At 35.9% G+C, this 23,480-nt stretch overlaps 1 protein-coding gene across 3 annotated transcripts in view; it reads left to right on the top strand.

Annotated features, from left to right (window-relative positions):
* The window catches only part of LOC126761835 (venom dipeptidyl peptidase 4), a 117,800-nt gene that overhangs the window by 81,848 nt on the left and 12,472 nt on the right, over positions 1-23,480 (top strand). For 2 of the 3 annotated variants that reach the window (XM_050478246.1, XM_050478247.1), the window contains exons 2-3: positions 2,753-3,171; positions 10,282-11,454. In XM_050478246.1, the coding sequence (XP_050334203.1) occupies positions 3,073-3,171; positions 10,282-11,454 (1,272 nt within the window). In that variant the 5' untranslated portion in view covers positions 2,753-3,072. Of the gene's footprint in view, positions 1-2,752; positions 3,172-10,239; positions 11,455-23,480 lie in introns of those variants that run through there. The other variant, XM_050478248.1, reaches the window with a different exon arrangement.

Raw genomic sequence — 23,480 nt, 5'->3', positions numbered from 1 at the left:
ACAAACTTTTGTTCTGATCGTTCAGTTTGTATGGCAGCTATATGATATAGTGGTCCGATCGGAATATTTTTTTCACATATTGTAGCGTTGCATTGGAAAATAATTTATAACAAATTTCGTGAAGATATCTCGTCAAATAAAAAAGTTTTCCATGAAAGCACTTGCTTTTGATCTTTCAGTTTGCATTGCAGCTATATGCTATAGTGGTCAGATCTGAAAACTTTTTTCAGATATTAAAACTTTGCCTTTGACAACAATTTGTATCAAATGTCGTGGCGATATCTCTTCAAGTAAAAATGTTTTCCATATAAGCACTTCATTTTGATCGATCAGTTTGTATGACAGCTATATTCAATAGTTGTCCGAAACCCGTGGTTTCGACAAATGAGCAGCTTCTCAGGTAAAACATAATGCATAAAAAATTTCAGAGCGATATATCAGAAACTAGGGCTAGTTCGCTTACATAGAGAGCGGCGAACAGGTCAGGCTAAATCGACTCAACCTGATATTTTATATACATATACATACATTACTATTAGAGTCTCCAACGCTTTCCTTTGGGATACTACAAACATCATGGCAAAATTAATATATCCTGTTCAGGGTATAAAAATAAAAAAAATAGTAATATTTTGAAAATTTTTGTAAAAATTTAAATAATATAAAGACTTATTGAAGGATTGGCTTTGTTGCTGTTGTTTCTGTACCGGCAGAAAACATTCCTGATGAAATTTCGAGGAATGGCGCCGTGTTGATAGTCCTTAGCCGCATGAAAAACCGGATCCGTTCCGGTTACTTGGACCCGACTGTCGGGAGAACAGTTTGAATTGGGTATGATTTCTTAGTTCAATAATTTAATACCGCATTCTAAGCTTAATCACTATTGGAAAGTAATTGTAGACGTGTAACTAGTTAACCTTTGTATCAATTCGGTAACATTTTTTCGAAAGTACGTTATGTCTACTGCAATGCTTCTACTTGAGAGAACAAATTAATTGATCAGACAAGAGCAATCAACCACCTAATTGACCATATACCAAAAAAACATTATACCGTTATCAACACTTATCACACACACCTTAACCTTAACACACCTTACTTTGTATTGTAAACATTACTGCCTAAGCCAATACATACATACTACATAAATATGTATATCTACAACCAACATATAGAACTATCCATTGTTGTGCAGCCAACATTTGGCTTGATTCTCTGCGCTTGTCTGGCTCACCAATAACAGTTAAGTAGGAAATTTATTGTGCTATATTAGCGCGATTTGTCACTAATACACACTCAATCCACCTGCTTATTGCAGATATATACGTCTTTTATTTGGACAAATTGCGGTCGCTGCTCAACCACAAATGCTTTTTTGCTTTTGAAGCGAACAAATATTCGCTTTTTCATTTCCATTTCTATTTTAGCTACAGCCGCACATTTATTCATTCTTAGTTGCATATTTAGCTAGGATTTATTTCAATCTACAGCAAATCGTAATGCGGTTTAATCTTTGTTGATTAAGTTGTATTATGCTTCGATGACTAATTTTGCTAATATTTGACCAAAATGACGGAATATTATGTTCTTTCGTATATAAAAAAATATATATGTATATATGTATATACATGTATGTATACTATATATATAAGTATATAAATTATTGACATTTATACTGCAGGCGAATGGTTGGTCGAACTTTTTACTCTTGTTGCGTTCCGTCAAATGGAATCAACTAAGCCGGTTTAAAGCCGCCTCAGATTAACTGAAATATTTTGTGAGCGACTTCTTCATATGGTCCAATATTATCAAATATATTTTCACTAAAAATGTATTTTAAGGGGTTATAAAATAATTGTTTTTATTTTTGAAAAGGCAAGGTAGCAGTAGGTCTTCCGCTCTGGAGCGCAACCTCCGACAGAGTGGATACTATCCGAAGTTAAGTTCGCTGACTATGCGCTCAAGACTTGTGAAGAGGTCTAGGGAACTCATCAAAGTTCATCTTCAAATGATTCTAACTGTACACTGTCCGTTAGAGGTTAACGCAGTAAGATTTAACATCCTACCGGATGACAGCTGCAATAGCTGTTTGGATGAAGATGAGATAGAATCATCTCCACATTTCCTCCTGAAATGTCCCACATTTGACAGATCAAGGCAAAAAACTTTGGAGCTCATACTTTTAGACATCCACCTAAGCAGATTTATTGTTCAGGGCGTTTAATTTTTTTTATAAATTTCAAATAAATAAAAAAAAACTAAATAAAAACATTAAGTAAAAAAATTAATTAACTAAAAAAGTAAAAAAAAAAATTAATTAGTTTCCAAAAAAAAAATAGTTTTTGTTGTATTTAATTTTTTTAAGTAACTAATTTTTAAAATTAAAAAAAAAATTAAATAAAAATAATTTTTTTTGAATTTAATTTTTATTTATTAATTTTTTTTATTTAATTTTTTTAATTAAAATTTTTTTTTATTTAATTCATAATTTTAAAATTTATTTTTTTAATTTTTCAAAATTTATGTGAAAATTTCAAAAAGCTATTCGGTTTCTTATTCTTAACTTTTAAATTATGCGCACATGGTAACATCGCAATTAATTAAAACAATGGCATTTTGTGCTGCGAAGCACTTGAGTGAAGTTTGGCGTTGGCGAAAAGTGAAGGCACCGCAAAAAACTAACGAAAATTGTTAGCACAGCAATTAATTTTGGCACATCTCTCTCTCTCTTGTGCCTTTTCTCTTTTTACAGCAACGAAATAAAATAACAACAAAGCACACACACGCTTGAAAATTGGGAAATCAAAGAACTTTACTAAAACAGACACTGGCAAGAAATAAGTGAAAAACAAAAAAAAAAATAAATACAAAATAATTTTAAGCATTTTTTACGCAAAAATCTAAACAAAACAAGGAGATTTGATTAAATAAATAAAAACAAAAATAAATAAATCAAACAAAACAAGCAAGTGAAAGAAAGTGTTAAAACACAACAAACAACATAAATATTTTACAACAAAATCATTATAAAAGCGTTTAAAACTGTAAATAAAAATCGCACACACCAGCAACATGTCAACGAGCAACGATATAGTCAGCGCTGAGGCGGCACCAGCCAGCGCGTTGCCAATGTCGCAAATGCCCGCTGCACCGACGCCAGCAAACGATCAGGTAGGTACGCCTTGGCAGCCAACTGCCGTGGCTAAATGCCAACGAACAGCAATATCGTAATAATTGCGCTGTCAAATTGTCACCAATACACAAACACACACGCATACACGCTTAGTTTATATGTATATCACTTACACTAAAGTCGGCAGACCAAAAGTACAATGCTTACAATTGCATTACCGCTTTTCTGTTATTTACACATGTATTAAGATTTTTATGTTAACCTCTGCACTTAATTGCTGTTTGGCATACTTTTAGGCGTTTATGCACACATTTTTGCTCTTTCTGAATGTGTACAGTGTATTGGTTTTATGAATATTTTTGGCATGTCTAAACTCATTTTTGAAGTTAGTTTTTGACTTTTATATGCTTTTTTAAATTATATGTTAGTTAAGTATCAGTTAAATACTAGTTATATATCAGTTAGATATTAGTTAAGTATCATTTATATATCAGTTAAATATCAGTTATCATTTTAAGCAAAATTTAGAAATGTTAGTATTAAACCTATACTGTTGTATGACCATATATAGTCAGAGTTGTTTTTTCTACTTCTGCGGAAGATTTTTTACTTAATATTAACTCAAATGCAAAAAGCAGAACAAAAATTTTTATTACAATGGATGAATACAGATCATACAAGTCATTATCGACAGGTTAGTAAAAATTTCGATTTTTGACGGCTCTCCAAAAAAGGTAGTTTTTTGTGAAAAAATATACTATAGAGCGTCTACAAAAAACGAATTTATAGCCAAAACCTTATACCCTTAATCATTATCTGACAAATACGTGTATCTTAGCAGGCTCAGTGAAAATTTCAAGCAGACTTTTCCAGCGATTTCGGAGAAATTTTGTTCACCGTCTCTGAAAACGGAGTTTCGAGGTTGCACTAAGGTAAAAAATTCTTACAAATACGCCTTTATCTCTGTAAGTACTTGCACAATACACCCTAGGTAGCGGTGCAATCCTCATTTACTTATCTAATCTAACTATTCGCTTGATAAACTTCAAATTTTCGTCATGGCGTATGAGCAACATACCATAAATTACACGTAGGAGTTATTCGAATTAGGAGTAAACGCGAAGTTCAACACAGCCGATCTGGTTTGATTACTTAAGAACTTACTTTTCGAAGGATATTCTATACTATAGGTACATTCGATACAAAAAAGCACAAAAATCGCTTTTTTGAAATGTACAAGTGGATCTAATCCCTCGCAACACTAAAGCGGCTATTACTTCAGAAATAAATTGAAATTCGAAAAGTCCTTTTACAGTGATATTTTTTAATAAATAAGCTATCGAACTATGAATAGAACAAAATTTCGATTTTTTCAAATTTCTGGACTAGAATACCGCCTTAAGAGTCCCGAGCCACTACAACGGCTATAACCTCGAAAATAATTCGAATTTTGAAAAATCTTAAAAAAAATATTTTTGAATATCTTAACTATCGAACTAGAAAAAGCACAAAATTTCGATTATTTCAATTTTCTAGACTAGTATACCGCCTCAAGAAGGCTACCTAGCACTATCCTTTTCAAGTTGGTGAATACTGAGAGTATGACTTTTCCATTATTAATAACAAATAACTGTGAAGATACTTATCTATACTCCCACTAAAAACAAAAACCAATAGGATTTCGGTTACAACTTGCTAGCCATTGCGCTTACTGAATCATTTAGCACAAATTGCATTATTGGACTACTAATACCTCAGTAAGCAACCACAATTGGCTGCTTAATATTTTATTTGTCAGATTTGCGTACTTATTGCTTTGCTGTTTCGATTTGCTGCCGTTAGCAATAAAAGCCAAATACATGCACAAACAAGAAAATAACGTTAATTTTGGTTGCACCGAAGCTATAATACCCTACACAGTTGGACTTTTCAGCGCATACAAAGGTAGAAACATATATTTTTCCTTATTTTGATCAGTAAGTTTGTATGACAGCTATATGCTATAGTAGGCCGATTGGGAGATTGTAGCGTTGTCTTTGGCAATACTACATGTCAAATTTTGTGAAGATATCTTGTTAAATAAAAAATTTTTCCAAAGAAGGACTTGATTTAAAATGGTCGGATTATATGACAGCTATAACCAATAGTGGTCCGATCTGAACCATTTCTCCGTAGGTAGTTAGGATGCTTTGTATAATTATTTGCGTCCAATTTTGTGAATATAGCTTGTCAAATGAATAGTTTTCTAGACTTTAGTTTTGTCGTGCAGTTTGTATGACAGCTATATGCTATAGTGATCCGATTAGCACAATTTCTTCAGAGATTATAGGGACGCTTAAGGTAATGATCTGTCCCAAATTTCGTGAAGATACCTTCTCAAATGAAAAAGTTGTCCTTATAAGGACTTCAGTTTCATCGTTCAGTTTGTTTGACAGCTATATGCTATAGTTGTCCAAACTGAACAATTTCTGCGGAAATTATAGCGATGCTTCACATAATAATATGCGCCAAAGTTCGTTAAGATATCTTGCTAAATAAAAAAGGTTTTCATATAAGGACTTGATTTTGATAGTTCAGTCATGTCCAACAAAATGTCTAAATCAGCTCGGTTCGTCAGGCTTATGATTTATATAAAGCCTCTGTAGAATCTCCGAGGTTTTTTTTGGAGTATTGCAAACATTGTGGCAAACTTAACACACCTTGTTTAGGGTATAAAAATAAATTAGCAGCTAGCTGCGCTTTGTTGTTATTGTTGTAGCTTTAATTTGTTCATTGTGGCTGGGAGTAATTGGCAGTAGACGTCAAGTTAAGCCGCCATTAATTTCAAAGCAAATGAGCGCAAGGAAATTACAAAATGCAACCAAGTAAAAAAAAAAAAGTAGATAGAACGAGAAAGAAGAAGAGAGAGAGCGAAATTGATAATTACAGACTTAGCGAAACAAATTTGCTTGCTTTGCAAAGGTCGAAGTTGTGCAGGCAAAGTGAACGGATTCTTTATTTATTTTGCTATTTAATATATTTTCAATTCTTTTTTGCTTTTTTTCTGCACTTTGCATGCCTGCTTTGCTGTTGCTGTGGCCGCTGCTTGTGCAATTGACAAGCCCACAAGCGTCTTTGACAAAATTAAAATATGCACAGCCGCACAAACATTTATCGCAGCTATAAACCGGCTGCTTATATGCAAATGCATGCTAATGCTTTTGGGTGTGTGCGTGTGTGCATTACAAGAATGCTTGCTATGGCCATTATGTAATGTCGGCAACCTTGATTCATATACTATCGCTCTTGCAACATGGAATGTCGTGTCTCAAAAGGCCAGGCCACAGTAGCGCTACTCAAAGCCTGCATTAGCCTTCAAAAGCAGAGCAAGAATGCAAGCACACACATTGACGGCTTTACTAACACACACATACAGCTACAAAGCGGCATGTAGAAGACATGATTGTGGCACAAATACATGCTCAATAGAAATCCTTACAAAGCTTTGGTTGAAGGCGAAATGTTGGTCAGACATGTCGTTGCCAACACATTAGTGCTTGTGCCAGCGCACACAAACAAACACACCGACATACTTGTATATATGCTTGCTGCGCTTAAAGTTTTGCTTTTTTGCTTTTTGCTTCCTCTGCTGTCTGTCCGCCTGCATGTCTGCGCCGCGCTTCCACTGCCACGGCGACTGCAGCACCAACTCACTAATGATAATCAAATAAAGGATCAAGGAAATTCGGTTGCCATACGAGACGCCGCAACTCGACGCAGCGCCACAGCGCAGCGCATGTTTCTCGTTAGTCCACTTGGCAGTGTACCAAAAAATAATTTGCAGATCTGTACTGTACGCTAAGAAGTTTAGCAGCGCAGATAAATGTTGCTGCTGCTGTTGGTTGTGTTGGTGACCCTGATTTCCGCTTCTGCATTTAAGTGTGTGGAATTTTGGAGCACACGCGCACTTGTATGTGTATTTTACATGCCAATATGTGTCTGTGTGTTTGCTTTAGTCGTTTGATTATAAAGCCGTTCTCAAAGGATTTTTACCATAAAGTGGCACTTAATTCGTAGTTTATGTTAATTTTAGTATTTTTATTTACTTCAAGTCATTTTCGAAATATTGCACTTGAACTTTTTCTTTTATGCAGAAGTTATAAAGTAGTTACCAAGCTTAGTACTACCTTGAGTAACAGAGAAGCAGAATCAGGACAATCATGTTAGGTTAGGTTAGATTATGAGGTCGATCCTTACAGGCATCTCGCTTGGATACTTGGTTCCGTTTTGGTAACCAAAAACTCTTATATACTGCACAAGACTGAACCCTTTATAAAACTAAAGCGTGATCTATTTCGAGGTTGCCTACTCTAAAAAAACCCAAAAACTTCAAATTGAATAGGGAATGTAAATTATCGTGCGAAAGAACATTCTTTGGCATTTATTTTTTGAAGATTATCTCTTTCAAATGTTGGCCGCGGCTACGTCTCAGCTGGCCCATCCGTTGAGTCCAATTTTCGATGACTCGTTCGAGCATTTCGACTGGTAACCAGCGAATGATACGCGTGATGTTTTGCTCCAAGGCCTGAATCGAAGCTAAATTGTTCGCATAGACTTTAGACTTTACATATCACCGCAAAAAAAGTCTAACGGTGTGATATCACACGATCTTGGTAGCCAATGGACCGGCTCCAAACGTGAAATTATCTGCTCACCGCAGCGCTCTCTCAAGAAATCCATTGATTGATGCGATGTGTGGGAAGTGGCGCCATCTTGTCGAAACCAAATATCGCCGAGAACACGAGCTTCAATTTCAGGCGTCAAATAGTGGATTATAATGGTGCAATAACGGCCGCCATTGCCGATTACGTTCTCACCGGCATCATTTTGGAAAAACTATGGACTGATGATTCCACCGACCCACAAACCACACCAATCCGTTAGTTTTTCTGGATGAAATAACAGCTCTTGAATGTCTTCAGGTTGCTTTTCGCCCCAAATGCGGCAATTTTGTTTGTTTACATACACATTGAGCCAGAAAGAAGTTTCATCGCTGAACAAAGTTTGGCTCGAAAACGTCAGATCTTCTTGAAACTTTTCAAGAGCCCATAGAGCGAAGCGATGTCGCTTGGGAAGATCGAGCGGCTTCAGTTCTTGCACAAGCTGTATTTTGTACGCTTTCAATTTAAGATCTCGTGGAAAAAGCGCCAAGTCATTCCATACGTCAGTCCGAGTTGCTGCGAACGGCGCCGAATCAACTCTCCACGGTCTTCGTGTATACGGCATGTTGTCATCTCAAAAATGTTTTCCCCGAATTTCAATACTTGGATTCACAGTTGCACTGGAGTCTAGATTTTTGATGTCTAAGTTCTCGAAGAATTGTGGCACGATTTCGACATTTTTTGTGCGTAGATTTAAGAACTTAAAAGTAAGGCGCAAGGTTTCACTCTATTAACTTATTGTATTGGATTTTATCTAAAGGTGGGCGGTGCTAAGGCCCCTGTCCAACCTTTACAACAGAACCTCTAAATCCCTTCTATATTCTATATTTTAGTTGTGAAACTGAATGCTTGATGCGCTTTTATTCAGTGAGTTGTCGCACTTTTAGTACTAGTTTTCAATATAACCATTATGTGAGGAGTGGGTGTGGTTATTATCTGATTTTACCCATTTTCAGAGCGTATGAAGAAATGCTAAAAAGTAATCTTGTCAGCAGTTTTATAAAGCTAGATTCAGCGGGTTGGTAGATATAGTAGGTGCATTAAACCGTTTAGGGCGGGACCATGCCCACTTTTAAAAAATTTTACTCTGCAGCTTTCACTTATTACTACAAACCCCTCTACCAAAATATAGTTCTGTATCTTAATTTAGTGCTTAGTTATTTTAGTGGGCGTGGCACAGGTTCTGGACATTTTATGCTCTACCAAATTCTGCAATGTAAACAATTTTATTCCCAAAGGCCTATATTGTGATATTTTAAATGGAAAGATATTTTTTTCGTATTGTTTATACTTATAAGCAAACAATAAAATTTTCTTTGCAATGATTTTTTTGGTTCAATTTTAGCCATAAATTCGCTAGTTTAATTTTGGCTCACCTTAATACGCACGCAAATAATTATAAATATTTTTTTTTAGTGTAATGAAGCGTTCTATTTTAAATACTTTGTTTGAAGAGCTTGCAGTTCGAGCTTATATATTTTTTATTATAAATAAAATAAAATATTATATTTAATAAATTTCCAACTATCTGCGAGTTATTTTATATTTTGTAATATTACGCACACAAAAAACAAATATATACATACATATGTATGTAGATCGAATAAACAAGATTGCAAACAAAAAATTATTGCATTTTTATTTTACAATTTTTAAGCATTTGTGGCACTTTGAGCTTTAGGTGCTGCCACTTTATACAATTTTATATTTTTTAACACCGTAGCACAGTTTTGAGAGATTTACGCTTCGTTTATGATCAACTTTTTCTTTAATTTCCACTGAAGCACAAATATAAAATATTTTTTGTGTTTGGTTCTGTTGCTTTTTTTGTAATTGGAACCTTTTTGTATTTTTTTTTTTTTTTTAAGCGCATGCACATACCAAAAATACAAAAACAAATCCAGACAATTATTAAAAAACTTGCGCAAAAATAAACAAAATATTTTTGAAATGAAAGCATGGCACCCACAGCTTACACAAGCCAATATTTCTTCTCCCTCAACAAAAGCCACTACACATTCAGCATGTTTCTGCATGTTTCAGCACGTGCGCCGTTACGACTCCACCACGTTTTGTTGTTTATGTACTTATGTATGTATTCGCTTGTTTCAATATATTCGTTAGTGCATACGATTGCTTTAATAACACAACATATGTAAACGAACATAAATAAACCACAAAAATGTACAACAACAAAACAAAAGCAACAGCCACAGACACAATAAAGTGAAAAATAGCGTAAAACGACAATACAAAAGCTAGAAACATAAAAGAAATGATTGATATTTTCATTCTTAACGCATCACGCGGCTGCCATAACTGGAATAACAACAATAAATTGCTGCACATATGTGTTGGTAAATGCAACAACAACACCTAACAACTACTTAAAAACCAATAACTGTAAAAAATCGCGTAAAAATGCCAACAAACTCAACGCACGTGAAGTATCTGCCAGCCACACATCCATATTTTCATCATTGCAAGCAGCAGCAACAACAACAACAGCAAAAGCAGCAACAATTGCTGCTACAACATCAACAGCAATCAACGCAGCAATCACAACGTTGTGTTATGCGCATACCAATGCAGCAACACATGACCACAACTCAACAACAACAACAACAACTGTCGCTGCAACAACAGCAGCAGCAGCCAACCTACGCCGCACCAAAGCCACAACAATATCAATACCACAACAACAGCGCAAGTATGCATGCGAACCACGTTGGCAACCATGTAAATGCCGGTGGCAATATGCCGTTATACGGTGCCGCCAGCAGCAGCATTGGCGTTGCTGGCGCTGAGCTGAGCAAAAGCGGCGGACCGACAGTTACATTCGACGAATTCACCGAATTCTACTGGCCACACGATAGCAAGCAACAGCAGCAACATCAAGCACAACAAAAACAGCAGCAACAACAACAACACCAACAGCACGCAACACCGCACAATAATTGCAATAATATTGATATTGGCGGTGTAGATGTCGGCATAAGTGCCGTGGCGCTCAACGAAGCCAGCATCGCCGCCGCCGCTAATGTCAGCACCTCAAGCACTGGTGGTCGCACCTTCATCACGCCCGCCGACATACCGCCGCCACCGCCACATCCGCCCAACATGACGGCACGCAAACGGCACCTTGGCGTCAGCAAGAGTGTTGAGGAGCGTTCAACGCGCGATGCTGGACGCTGTCAATGCGAACATCCGATTGAGTTTGTGGCACAGCAGCAACAACAACAATTGCAACCAGCACAGCTGCCACAAGTGAGCTTGCAACAGCAACAGGCACATCAGTCATACGGCAGTCATCACAGTGTTTACCTGCCAACGCAGCAGCAACCTCTACAACAACTACAGCAACAGCAAACACAGCCAACATATCGCCCACACACGCTGAACCAGTGTGCACACAATAGTGATTACAATCACTTGCCACCGCCGCCGCCTGCCACACTGACACGTGCCGATTCGCATCGCAGCCATCACAACCTGATGGCCGTCGCCAGTTCTTCGTACTACAAAAATCGCTTCTTCGACGATGCGCCACTGCCACCGCCCTCGCATCTCTCCACGTCATCGCTCTCCTCGAAGACTACTTTCGAGACGCGTCAACTGAAGGTAAGTAGGTGCTGAGTTGCGGAGTGTCTTTGCCTTTGAATTGGCAGTATATGCGTCCCAGATATTTCAACCTACATTGCTGGAATTTGAACCCAGTTCGTGACGAATTCTTTGCGTTTTAGATTGGTCCAAAGTCCGTATGCCTAGTAAACATATGTTGCTAAATCGACATTGTATCTGAAAATCCACAGGTCCTCTCACTTTATAAGTGTCTTCTATTAAAGGATTTCCTTAAACTCTTATTGAATCGTATGAATAAGATGATCGTCAACGTTGTTTTCGGGTTTTTCTTCGTAAGTTTCTTATTGGTTTCAGTAATCCAGTATTTTCAGCAAAATTGATGATTGGTCCTGGGTTCCTAGCACGCTTTTAGTGCTGATACCTGGGCCTGCGAACCTGCTTTTAAGATATATTCATTTAGAGCGCAAGCCGGTTGTTCCAAGACAGACGTCCCGTTATAGCCGCCACTTGCATATGAACAGACGTTATGTCTCTCCTTCTCTATCGCAGAAAGATTGTGGATTGTTTTAGCTTCGGTACTCAGCTTTGACCTTAACGACTTGTGAGGCGCTGCCAATAGCTAAGCTACCGTCGGCATCGCACTCAGGATTATTGTACTTGTTGAGCCCCCACATCGCGACAAAACAACCAAACCTCTAGGGAGCAACTGAGATATTATATATATATATATATATATAGTACTATATAGTATATATAGTATATAGTACAGAAATCCTTTCTCGATATGAGCTGAAAATATTTTATTAATTACCGAGATAATAGCTGACAATTTAAAGGTTAGTACATTGTTCTGAATGCTAAAGATTGGAGTTTCATTACTCATCATCTGAGCAGAATGTCCAAAAAAGTGGAATATATATTGCGTTTCTCTCACTCTCATTTTCCCTCTTATGCTATCTATCTTTCTCTATCCCTCTCCAAACTACCGAACTTAACACTCTGGCTGAATCTTATACATATGTACACTAGGCATCAAATGAAAGTATAAATTTAATACTTATCAACTTCACTGCATTCGTTCACTTCTTACATTTGCAAATTCCGCAATTGATGCGAATAGTATGCCATGAAGAGGCACCGTTATGTAAATAAACCGTTCGACCATAATGTGTGCTTGTTATTTATACGTAAAAAGTCTTTTTATCAATAAAAGTAATTAGTCTGTCCTAGTCGTTTGATGCGCGTGCGTCATATGAAAGTATAATTTTAATTTGTGTTAATTTTTACAAGGTAAATTTAAAGTTAATTAAAAGTTTAACTAAACTTCCACTGATTAGGAAAACTTTTTTAAAATTTAATGGTTTTTGATTTGATTTTTGTTCTGTTCTTAGTGCAAAATGCGAAAAACTGAAGAGATTCGAAACCTAATTGTAGAAGATAGGAAGAAAGGCAAAACATACGCAAAAATTTCTGAAAAATATTCTATTTCCATCGGAGGAGCAAGAAAGATTTTCGAAAACTTCAAAAAAAGGAAGACATGTAAGACTCAGTATGGAGGCGGTCCAAAGGTCAAATTATCGAAACACGTTGAGCGTCTCATAAGAAGAAAAGTTGTAATTAACCCTGAAATTTCATGCAGGGAGTTGATTGAAAGTTTTAATTTAAATCTTTCCGTCAGTACAATGCAGAGAAAATTACGATCATTTGGTTTGAAAAATTATGTCGCAAAAAAACGACCTATGATTTCCATTGTGAATAGGAAAAAAAGGCTGGAGTTTGCAAAACGGTATGTAAACATGCCAATCACATTTTGGGACAAAATAATTTGGTCCGACGAGTCCAAATTCGAGCTCAAGAACTCAAAAAAAACGTAAACGAGTTTGGTGCAAAAGTTTTGATCGCTTAAAACCACAGTGCATACAAACAACAGTGAAGCATGGAGGTGGGTCTCTAAGGGTGTGGGGATGCTTCTCTAAATTTGGTGTGGGCAACTTGGTAAAAGTCGATGGAAGAATGACGGCAGCTGCATACGTTGACATTCTAAGCGAAAATTTGACAATAAGCGCGGAAAAAATGCATTTGGGGTCGTTTATTTTTCAACAAGATAACGTCCCCAAACACACGTCCCGACTTGCAACTCACTTTTTTGAAGAAAACGCAATCGAAAAACTGAACTGGCCAGCTCAATCGCCAGATTTAAACCCGATTGAGCATTTGTGGGCAATTTTGGACTCTAAAATTCCAAAAAGTAGCCGCACAAATTTGGTGTCCTTTTTCTTAGAGATGAACCGCCAATGGGTTAATATTTTGTCGGAAATGTTAGAGAATTTGGTTCGAAGTATGCCCAAACGTCTTCGTGCAGTAATTCAAAATAAAGGTGGTAATACTAATTACTAAATTTCTTTTCAAAAGAAAATTGTCTATATGTGTTGCCAATTTATACTTTCATTTGACGACTTTTGTTTTAGTATCAGATTTTTAAATAAAAAATAAAATATTTTTCCTTTGATTAATGGAATAAGATTTACTTTACATTTTTTGTTATCCATATACGTTAAGAAATAGAACAATATTGTATGAATTACTACTTATTTTTTTAAATAAATCTAATTGAAATAACTACTGTGAAATTTATACTTTCATTTGACGCCTAGTGTATATAGAAGAAAGTATAAGAAGATTTAAGGTCTCTTATGACCCGGAAGTCAACATAACCTGTTAACTTAGGCTGCACCGAAGCTATAATACCCTTTACAGATTAAAGTTTCGAACAAAGAGCTTGTTTGTGATAGATTAGTTTCGAAGACCTCATTTTGATCGTTCAGCAGCTATATGCAATAGTGGTCTAATATCGGCGGTTCCGACAACTGAGCAATCTCTTGGAGAGAAAAGTACGTGTGCAAACTTTCAGATCAATATCTCAAAGACTGAGGTGTTATTCTGATAAGATATACAGTTAGACGAACAAAAAGACATATCTAAAACGACTCAGCTCGTCATGCTCATCATTCAAGTATATATTCTATAGGGTCTCCGACGTTTCCTTCTGTATGTTATAAACATAATGGCAATATTAAGAACCTCTTAACCTTTTCAAGGTATAGATATCCACTATTGCTTATTGGGTATACATTTACAACACAACTATTAGGCATACTACCTCCACTAAGTGACTCATCAAGTTGTGATGTTTGAATGTATGTACATACGTATGTGTCTGGTATATTGCAAAACGATTGACCGAAATTGTTTTGCATATTTTATGCAAAATAGCGGAAAGGATGAATGAAAAAGGGATATGTTGAATTGTTAGTGGTTATCGGTGCCACAGTGCGGTCAGACAGTTAATGGAAGACCGAAAAGCTATTTATCCATATATGCAGTTAGTTTTTTTGGCTCTGCTCACAACGCATACGTTTTGCTTTTTGGGTAAAAATGATTTACTATGCAAGTGAATAACTTAAATCAGCAGAGGAGACAGCACAGTCAGAGCAACGCAGATATTTTTTCTGTTTATAGTCAGTTAAGTTAATAGGCTTATGCAGTTAAATTTACATGAGCACGCACACGCCTTGCGGTAGTGGTGAGTAGTGATTTTGTGGCCTCTGAATGCCATGATTTACATGACAAAGCGCAGTGATTTATGTTTGTATGCGTTGGTTGGAATTGTAAATAACATTTATCAAATATATTTAATAGAGGTTAGTTGAGAGGAAGCAATTTTTAAAGCAAAGGCAACCAAGCGAGAGAAATTTTATGCACACCGTAGGAAGGTGAATTACAAAAGAAATGGCATAAAAGCTGTCAGAATGCTATAAATAACTAAATGGTTTTTAGTATAGAAAATATGATGCTTAGATTTAGGGGTTAAAGATTGGGCAGGGCACTGGAGCGTGATTAGTTTATGCTACCAAAAAGTTTGTTGATTTAGGGAGGTTTCTATCTTGTCGGCCCAAAACCTGTTGCTATATCTTCTTAATATGTATACTTTTCCACAGCCGTGCTACTAGAATGAATTAGAAAGCATGAATATTGCAAAAATTATGAACTTTTGAAGATAAAAATCGATTTTTGTCTCTCTTTTTCTTACTAAAATATTTTTGAAGTGAATTAGCGCGCTTGACACCGCTAGCCGATAACTTTCGTAATTTAAGCGATTTGAACTAGAAATTTTTAGAGTACATTCTTGAAACAAGTATGCAAAAAAATAAAAAACAATAATTTTGTGTATCTCACAAGGAACAAACCCACCTTAAGAAATTATATCCACTTGTAAATTTCAAAATATTTTTTTTACAATTTTTCAAAAATTTATTTTATATTTTTTTTTGATTTTATTTTTTATGAATGTACATACTTATATTTTAAAATATTATCGGAAATTGAGCCGGCAAATAGTCTCGGAGATATGGCAGTATTTGTAAAAATTTTTAAACTTGGTTCAATCCGTTCATAAAATTTCAAACGCTTTTTTCTGGAAATGCTTTCAGAGTTGGTTAGCGAAACTTCTCCGAAATGGCTGAAATTGTTGAATTGAACTTTCCACAATACATCCTAAGACATATATTTTCGGCAACACGCGAAGAAATGAGATTTTTGAACTTTTCAGTCACCCGGACGAGTAAATAATTTGACCAAAATCGACTTTTTTGGGAAGTGGCGAATTTTTCAGAAAGTCTGAGCTGTAAAAATCGACTATGTTTGAGAATTGACGACTTTTTCGGCAACCCTGAATTGCAAAAATCGATTTTTTTTTGGAAAGTGACGAAACTTTCAGACAGCCGGAAGTGTAAAAGTCGACTTTTTCTGAGAAGACGCCATTTTTTCAAAAACAAAAAATGCGACTAATTCTTCAAGCATTACCTGTACTCATCTATAATAGTGAAAAAAAATTAGTTTTTGGATTCAAGCTATTTTTAAGCAGCAAAATCTTCATAACTGCCAGATAATATTTCAGAGGTTCTTCTGGAAATTGGCTACGCAATAGAAATAATCAAAGAACTTTTCAAAATAAACACTGTAACGTACATTAAGCTCTGTAAATCAACACGATTTTTATATTTTTTTAATAAAATGTTAAAAAAACGATTCCCGAAGAAACATCATTTTTCCTAACTACAAGTGCATATAACCGCATAGGCATTGCAGGTGAAGCTACATAATTTAACAATATTAGCAAGAGTTACAGCTTTTCATTTGCACCAAAGAAGCCTTAAAATATCTATATACCTAATAAATATATATAAAGTATACAAAATCGCTTAAAAAAGCAGCCCTTACAAACTAACCACAAAACTATTTTTAAAAAATCGCTCTGTATATATAAACATCTTTCTGCATTTATAAACCTTCAACTTTAAAACGCCTATAGAAGTATAAGTATTAGAGCGGGTAAATTTTTTTACTATAAAAAAACAAACTCTTAAAAACTAACCTCAAAAATATTAAAAAAATAGCCCTGCATATATAAAAAACGTTCCGAATTTATAAACCTTCAACTTTGAACCTCCTATGCAAGTGTATGTAAATATTAGAGCGGGCCGATTTTTTCTAATATAAAATCGAGCAAATACGTAGCTTATTGAACAACTTTGCCTAAGAGACTATGGATCTAAAACCAATTTCTAGCCAGCGATTTTTAATGCAAAGTTTAAAAACTCTGAATTGCATACGCGATTTTTTCGTTTTTTGTGTCACCCTGTTAATCGTCGCACTCTAATAAGCATACCGCTAAACCAAAACAATGCACTATTATGTACATATACACGCTGTGGCAACACGCCACCGACCACCAAACAGCCACTCGTGGCTAATTAATTTCAAATGTGCACATGGGGCGTATGAGTAATACGCCAAGCGCCTGCTTGGAGCAGCAAAGTACTGCCAACTTCACTAAGGAAACATATACACTTATACATACACATGTACACAAGCATCTTGCAATATAAATATATACATATAGACACTTAAGTACGCACCGGCTGATGGTAATAAAAAGCCAAAACAAACAGTCATAATGCCGCACAAAGCGCAGACTAAAACAAAGGCAACATTAAGCGCGCATAATGCGCGGCAGAGCAAACATAAGCAAAGTGACAGTAGAAAGTTAAGAAAGTGGAGCAATAAGCCGCATAAAGTCTAGCATTGACTATGTTTGTATGGATTTATGAGACCAAAGCAATTGTCTGCTAGCATATATGTGTGTACGTGTTACTTGTGGACACAGTGTTGCCTTCTTAAGCACAATTGTTGCTTCTTATTGGCGATCACAACAAGGCGATTAAGCGACGCGCTTTATCTGACCCATGGCGCCATTTTCGTAACGATACTTGAGTTGGCGTGGCACGACGTTGGCATGTGTCGCATATGTGCGAGGTGACAGCAGTGCTGAGCAAACGGCAAAACATGTAGACATGGGGTGTTATATGTATATACAAGAAAAAATACTAAAAATTTGCTGCTCACATGCCACTACTTTTGCTCAGTGATAAATGCCAAAGATGTCCTTATTATTATCAGCTGTTACAGTCAAACTAATATTTCATTTGTGTTTACAAAAAACAACCTTTTATCCAACCTCATGAACCCTTTTCTACATTTATGCTCTAAAAAATTGCCTCATTTGTCGCTTAATGCTCTGTATATTTGTAGAGTAGTCAGTATATAATCATTTGCTCAATATTTGCGAGCGTTGAGTAACAGCTGTACGCTGGAAATATGAAGACAAATTGACTACTCCATGAAAAATAATATATCAATGTTGCGGCCTAATTGCGCTGAGCATGCAGTGTGCCTAGACAAACTGCTGCCAGGAAGGCAAGTGAACATTTTTAACAACCCTGACTGGTGGATAGTATGCTATAACTGCAAAAAGAGTACAAAGGGCGTTAGAGATTTTAAGTTCAGCTTACGACTTCACAGTACCTAGTATGGATCAATTAACAACCCAAACATTTTTTTTTAAAGAAATCAATATTAAACCATTGAGAGCCATGCTTCTAAGAGAAAACTGTTGATAAGAACCATCAGCCATTCGAAGATGGCATATCCTAATATAAAACTCTCGAACTGTCCAATAAAATAAGGGTGCGCACTACAAATTGGAAAGAAAGCATGGCCAGATGTCTCAAATATTACAGTTTGCTTACACATATTGAAAACAACAAAAAAAATTTACTGCTGAAGCACTGAAACATAAAATTGCATGGAAGAACTTAATTTTGATCGTTCATTATGTATGGCAGCTATATGATTTCGCGATCCGATCTGAAAATTTTTTTCAGAAGTCGCAGTGTTGCTTTAGAAAACAATCCATGCCAAGTTTCGTGAAGACATCTCGTCAAATAAAAAAGTTTTTCATAGAAGGATGTCAATTTGATCGTTCAGTTTGTATGACAGCTATATGCTATGGTGATCCGATCTGAACAATTTTTTCGAGGATTGTACCACTGGTTTGGATAATAAACCGTGCCAAATTTCGTGAAGATATCTCGTCAAATAAAAAAGCTTTCCATACAAGCACTTGATTCCGAACGTTCAGTTTGTATGGCAGCTATATGCTATAGTGGCCCAATATCGGCGGTTACGACAAATAATCAGCTTATTGGAGAGAAAATTACATGTAGAAAATTTCAGATCGATATCTCGGAAACTTAGAGAAATTAAGGAACATATCTTGTTCAGGGTATAAAAACATTCTTACAAAACACATTTTGTTTGTGATACTTCTTTGCCGCTCTTGATAGTGAATGGCATACAAAATTGTCTTGAAATACAGCACATGCTTCAGTTAACATGTATATATGTATCTTCATCTCCGGCTATGTTTACATTAATTGCCATATTAATAAAGCAAAATGTAACAAATTGGTAGGCTGAGTCAAGGGAATTACTTAAAATAGCAAAATGTAACTAAAAGAAGGCTGTAAACGAGCATAAGCATGTAGCAGTTTAATATTTAACTATGTAAGCCTAAAGTGGGTCGTTGGGAAGGATAAGAGCTTAGGCGAGTTTAGAAGAAAATTTCAATTTGAAAAGTTGGTTGAGATAAAACTTAATTAGTCGATACAAAAATCAAATATTTTCTGAAATATTTTAGTTATATTGATACTGAATGTATATTACATATTCAAATATTTTTATATATAATATAATATTTGTATATATATAATATAATATTTCATTCCATAAAAAATAAGCAAATATTGCCTTACCTTTGACACCCACCAAATATCGAAACAATGCTCAGCAAATTGTTGCCTACATTTCGGCGCAAGTTCATAGCCTGAAAAAAGATTGAGGCAAAGTTGAAAAAGGCTAACGCAACTTTTCAATAAAAATTTAATTAAAATTATTGCATTGAAAATATTAATCGTAAGCTAATGGTATACAAAGGTTATACGTTTAGGTACATAAAGTTTGTGAAAATTTACAACTACGAACAAAGAATTATTTCAAAAAGATATGACAAAATAAATCATTTTTTTATTTTTACTATCCCTTTTTTATCGTTCGCTTATTTACATATATTTGAAGAGTACACAAAATAAATTTAAAAAAAAATTATAATTGTCTGTCTGGCGTAAATTGTGTGGTCTCCTTTTTGGTGCATTATGCAGAACACACTCAAATTCCTATCATCGGGCATATTTAGGTCCGCCCATATTCTACAAAGAAGCTGATGCATGCTCCTTATCAGTTTTTTGCCGCCGTATTTGAATAGCTCGGCCGGCAATCCATCGGCCTCAGCCGCTTTGTTGTTCTTCAGACGGTTAATTGCTATTCAAACTTCTTCATGGTCGGGCAATGGAAAGTATGCTTCATCGTCATCGATTGGGGAATCGGATTCACGAACTCTTGGTTTTATGATTTCACTGCCTTTCAGCGGGTTGGAGAAGTGTTTCCTCCCATAATTTTAATATTTTCTGGAAATCAGCGACTAGTTCAACTCTCTGAGTTCTACAAAAGTACATACATATACTCCAGTCTTGAAACCTTCCGGTAGTCGCCGCATCTTTTCGTAGAATTTTCGAGCATTACCCCTGTAGGCCAGCTTATCGAGCTCTTTGTACTCTTGCATTTCGGCCCCTATCTTTTTTTGTCTGCAAATGCGTCTCGCTTCCCACTTAAACTTTCGGTATCTATTCTATCCAACAAGTATTGAAGTCGATTGTAACGCTGTGAGGCAGGCAGTCTCTTCACTGCAGCACAGAGGCAGGTGCGTATCTTCGCTGCAATAAGATAGTGGGTCGAGTCAATGCTAGGACCTCGGAGTATACGCACGTCTAAAACACTGCAGACATGTATTCCATCTATTACGAAATTGACCGATCTGGTTAGTGGCTTTTCGATCCGGAGATGGCCAGGTAGCTTGATGAATTTTATTTTGCAGGCATTTAGCACTACAGATAACCGTACTTCGGGCCCCGACGAAGTCGATAATGTTGCTCAAATTCTTCAAGTACTATGTAATAATATGTAGTTTGAGAATTACTTAATTTCGCGGTAGTGCCTGCACTTTGCCACAAATTTTATATATTATTTTTACACAGCGTCAGCATTTCCCAGGCGTATGTTCCTTCTCTTACATATGTTAGGCATACCTGTCTATTTGCATATGAATGCATGATGATTTAGTACTTCGTGGCATGTAAATGTGTGTAGAAATTCTACATATTCCTGCCAACTTCGCGTGATATATACACTTGCACCTACAACTGTGTAACCAAACCGCTTTTAGTTATGCAAACTTATGTGGTATTTTATTTTTAACAACGGCATAAAAAAATGTCTCCAACTTCTGAAGTAACCGAAGTACCCATGTGACTGGCTCTTCACTGTTTGCCGCAAAACTCGTGTTTTTCCGCCTTTTGTGGCAAGTTTACAAAGCGCTCCAGCCCGGTTGGCACGCAGCAGCTGTGGCGATTACTTTGTACCGGTACTTTTACAAATACTGATATGTTTTTATATCAATCTGTGAATGTATGTGTGCGAAATTTACATAGCAAATATGTCCTCCTTTGCACTATCTTCCTTGATTTTTTCTTTGTTTTGTTAGTGTGACAGTACGTTTGACAAAACCTACTGACTTGCTAATACCCTGTGGTGTATTATATAATATATGGTATATATCTCAAGTCTTTATAGTATACCCAGAAGGAAATACCAAAGACCCTTGAAGTATATATATAAATTATCAGCATGACGAGCTGAGTCGATTTAGCCATGTCCATCGGTCTGTTAGTCTATCTATACGCGAACTGGTTCCTCAGTTTTCAAAATATCGATCTGAAATTTTGCACACATACTTTTCTTCTCAAGGAGATGGTCATTTGTCCGAACCACCAATATCGGATCACTATAGCCTATAGCTGCCATACACACCGAACTACCAGAATCAAGTGCTTGTATGGAAAACTTTTTCATTTTACGAGATATATTCACGAAATTTAGCAGAGATCATTATCTGAGGCACTTCTACAATCTCCACAGAAATTGTTCATAACGGTCTACTATAGCATATAGCTACCATACAAACTGACCAATTCAACTCAAGTTCTCGTATGGAAAACTTTTTTATTCTACAAGATATCTTCATGAAATTTGGTATATTTTATTATTCAAGGCATAACTATATTTTTTTAAGAAATTGTTGAAATCGGCCTACTATAGCATATAGCTGCCATACAAAGTGACCGATCGAAATAAAGAAAAAGTTATTTTTGTACCCTTTTATGTAATAAAAAATGCATGTGTTAAGGGTATTATGCTTCGTGTTATACACCTTCTTTGCTTTACTGTTGCTCTTCATAGTCTTTGCTTCATCCCACGCAATTTTGCTCACTGCTTATTCAATTTTCGTTTTGCCATAAAAAGGTGTCAGCGTACAATCCCATTCAGCTTTGCGGGTTTTCCTACAAATAAGCTGACAAAATATACATACATATATGAATACAATATATACGCTTGAATCTGTGTATATACAGATGTATACATATGTACATATACACACATGTGTATGCATTTTATGCTGAGATTTGTACATCTTGTCACAGTTTTGTGTCGAACAAATGCTATTTTGGGGTTTAACTGCTTGCGGCCAAATATGTGTATGTGTGTGTGGTATAAAATTTACACACGTGTTATAGTTTCTTTAGTTTGAAGTTTTTGATATTTTGCTTTCGCCTCCATTTGGCAGCGCGCAATCTGATTTTGCACTTGTGAACCTTAAACAGGTAAACAAGATTAGATGGCTTACATTCAAATACTTGTCGACGTACTTGCTTATACAGATGTATACATATGTATATAAATAATACTTAATACATTATGTTGCTTGCAACGTCGGTTAGCTGCAGGATTTTATGGCAGAAAGTTGAGCAATATTTTAGTCGCCATCAACAGAAAGCCTCTATGAAGTAAACAAGCATATTTATGAAGTTCTAAACAGAACTAAACCCGCCTTTAAATTGTGATTGGAAAATATATTTTGAACCTAAATAAGGAGCTACTTTTGCAGTTGGCTTTAACCCGAATTTCCCCCAAACTGAACACATAACCTTCTTTCTGTATGATAAATATATGCTAAAATGTTTAGTAGTCGCTTGATAATAATTTCCTGAGGTTTGCCATCGCCTCCCTGCTTGGTTTGCTCACTAACTCCCAGAATCTGTCCTCAAACTGGGCACATAACCTCCTTCCCCTCACTCAACCTCTACTAAAATGTTTAGTTGTCCCTTAATAATAATTTTCTGGGAATTTCCCACCGCCTCTCTGCTTGGTTGGCTTACTAATAGACCATGGACCTTCTTCCGGTATGATAAATGTATGTAAAATTTTTAGTAGTCCCTTCAATTAAGAATATCTCACTCAAATCTGTCATTCGCAGACGTGTTAATAATTAAGAAGAGAATTCAGATTAGAGAGCCAGGCATTGGAAGATTTTTCATGCTTTATCACAAACCTTTCATCATATTTCCCTTGTAAGTAGTTGAAGTTTCGAACTGTGGCTCATAAATATTTCAACAACTAATCTAAAAAGTAGTTAAAACCAGTAGCGGTTCAAA

Source organism: Bactrocera neohumeralis, chromosome 6 (genome assembly GCF_024586455.1).
Source record: "Bactrocera neohumeralis isolate Rockhampton chromosome 6, APGP_CSIRO_Bneo_wtdbg2-racon-allhic-juicebox.fasta_v2, whole genome shotgun sequence".
Lineage (NCBI taxonomy): Eukaryota > Metazoa > Arthropoda > Insecta > Diptera > Tephritidae > Bactrocera > Bactrocera neohumeralis.
The sequence above is the reverse complement of the archived record's forward strand: the minus strand, read 5'-3'. Positions and strand labels throughout refer to the sequence as shown.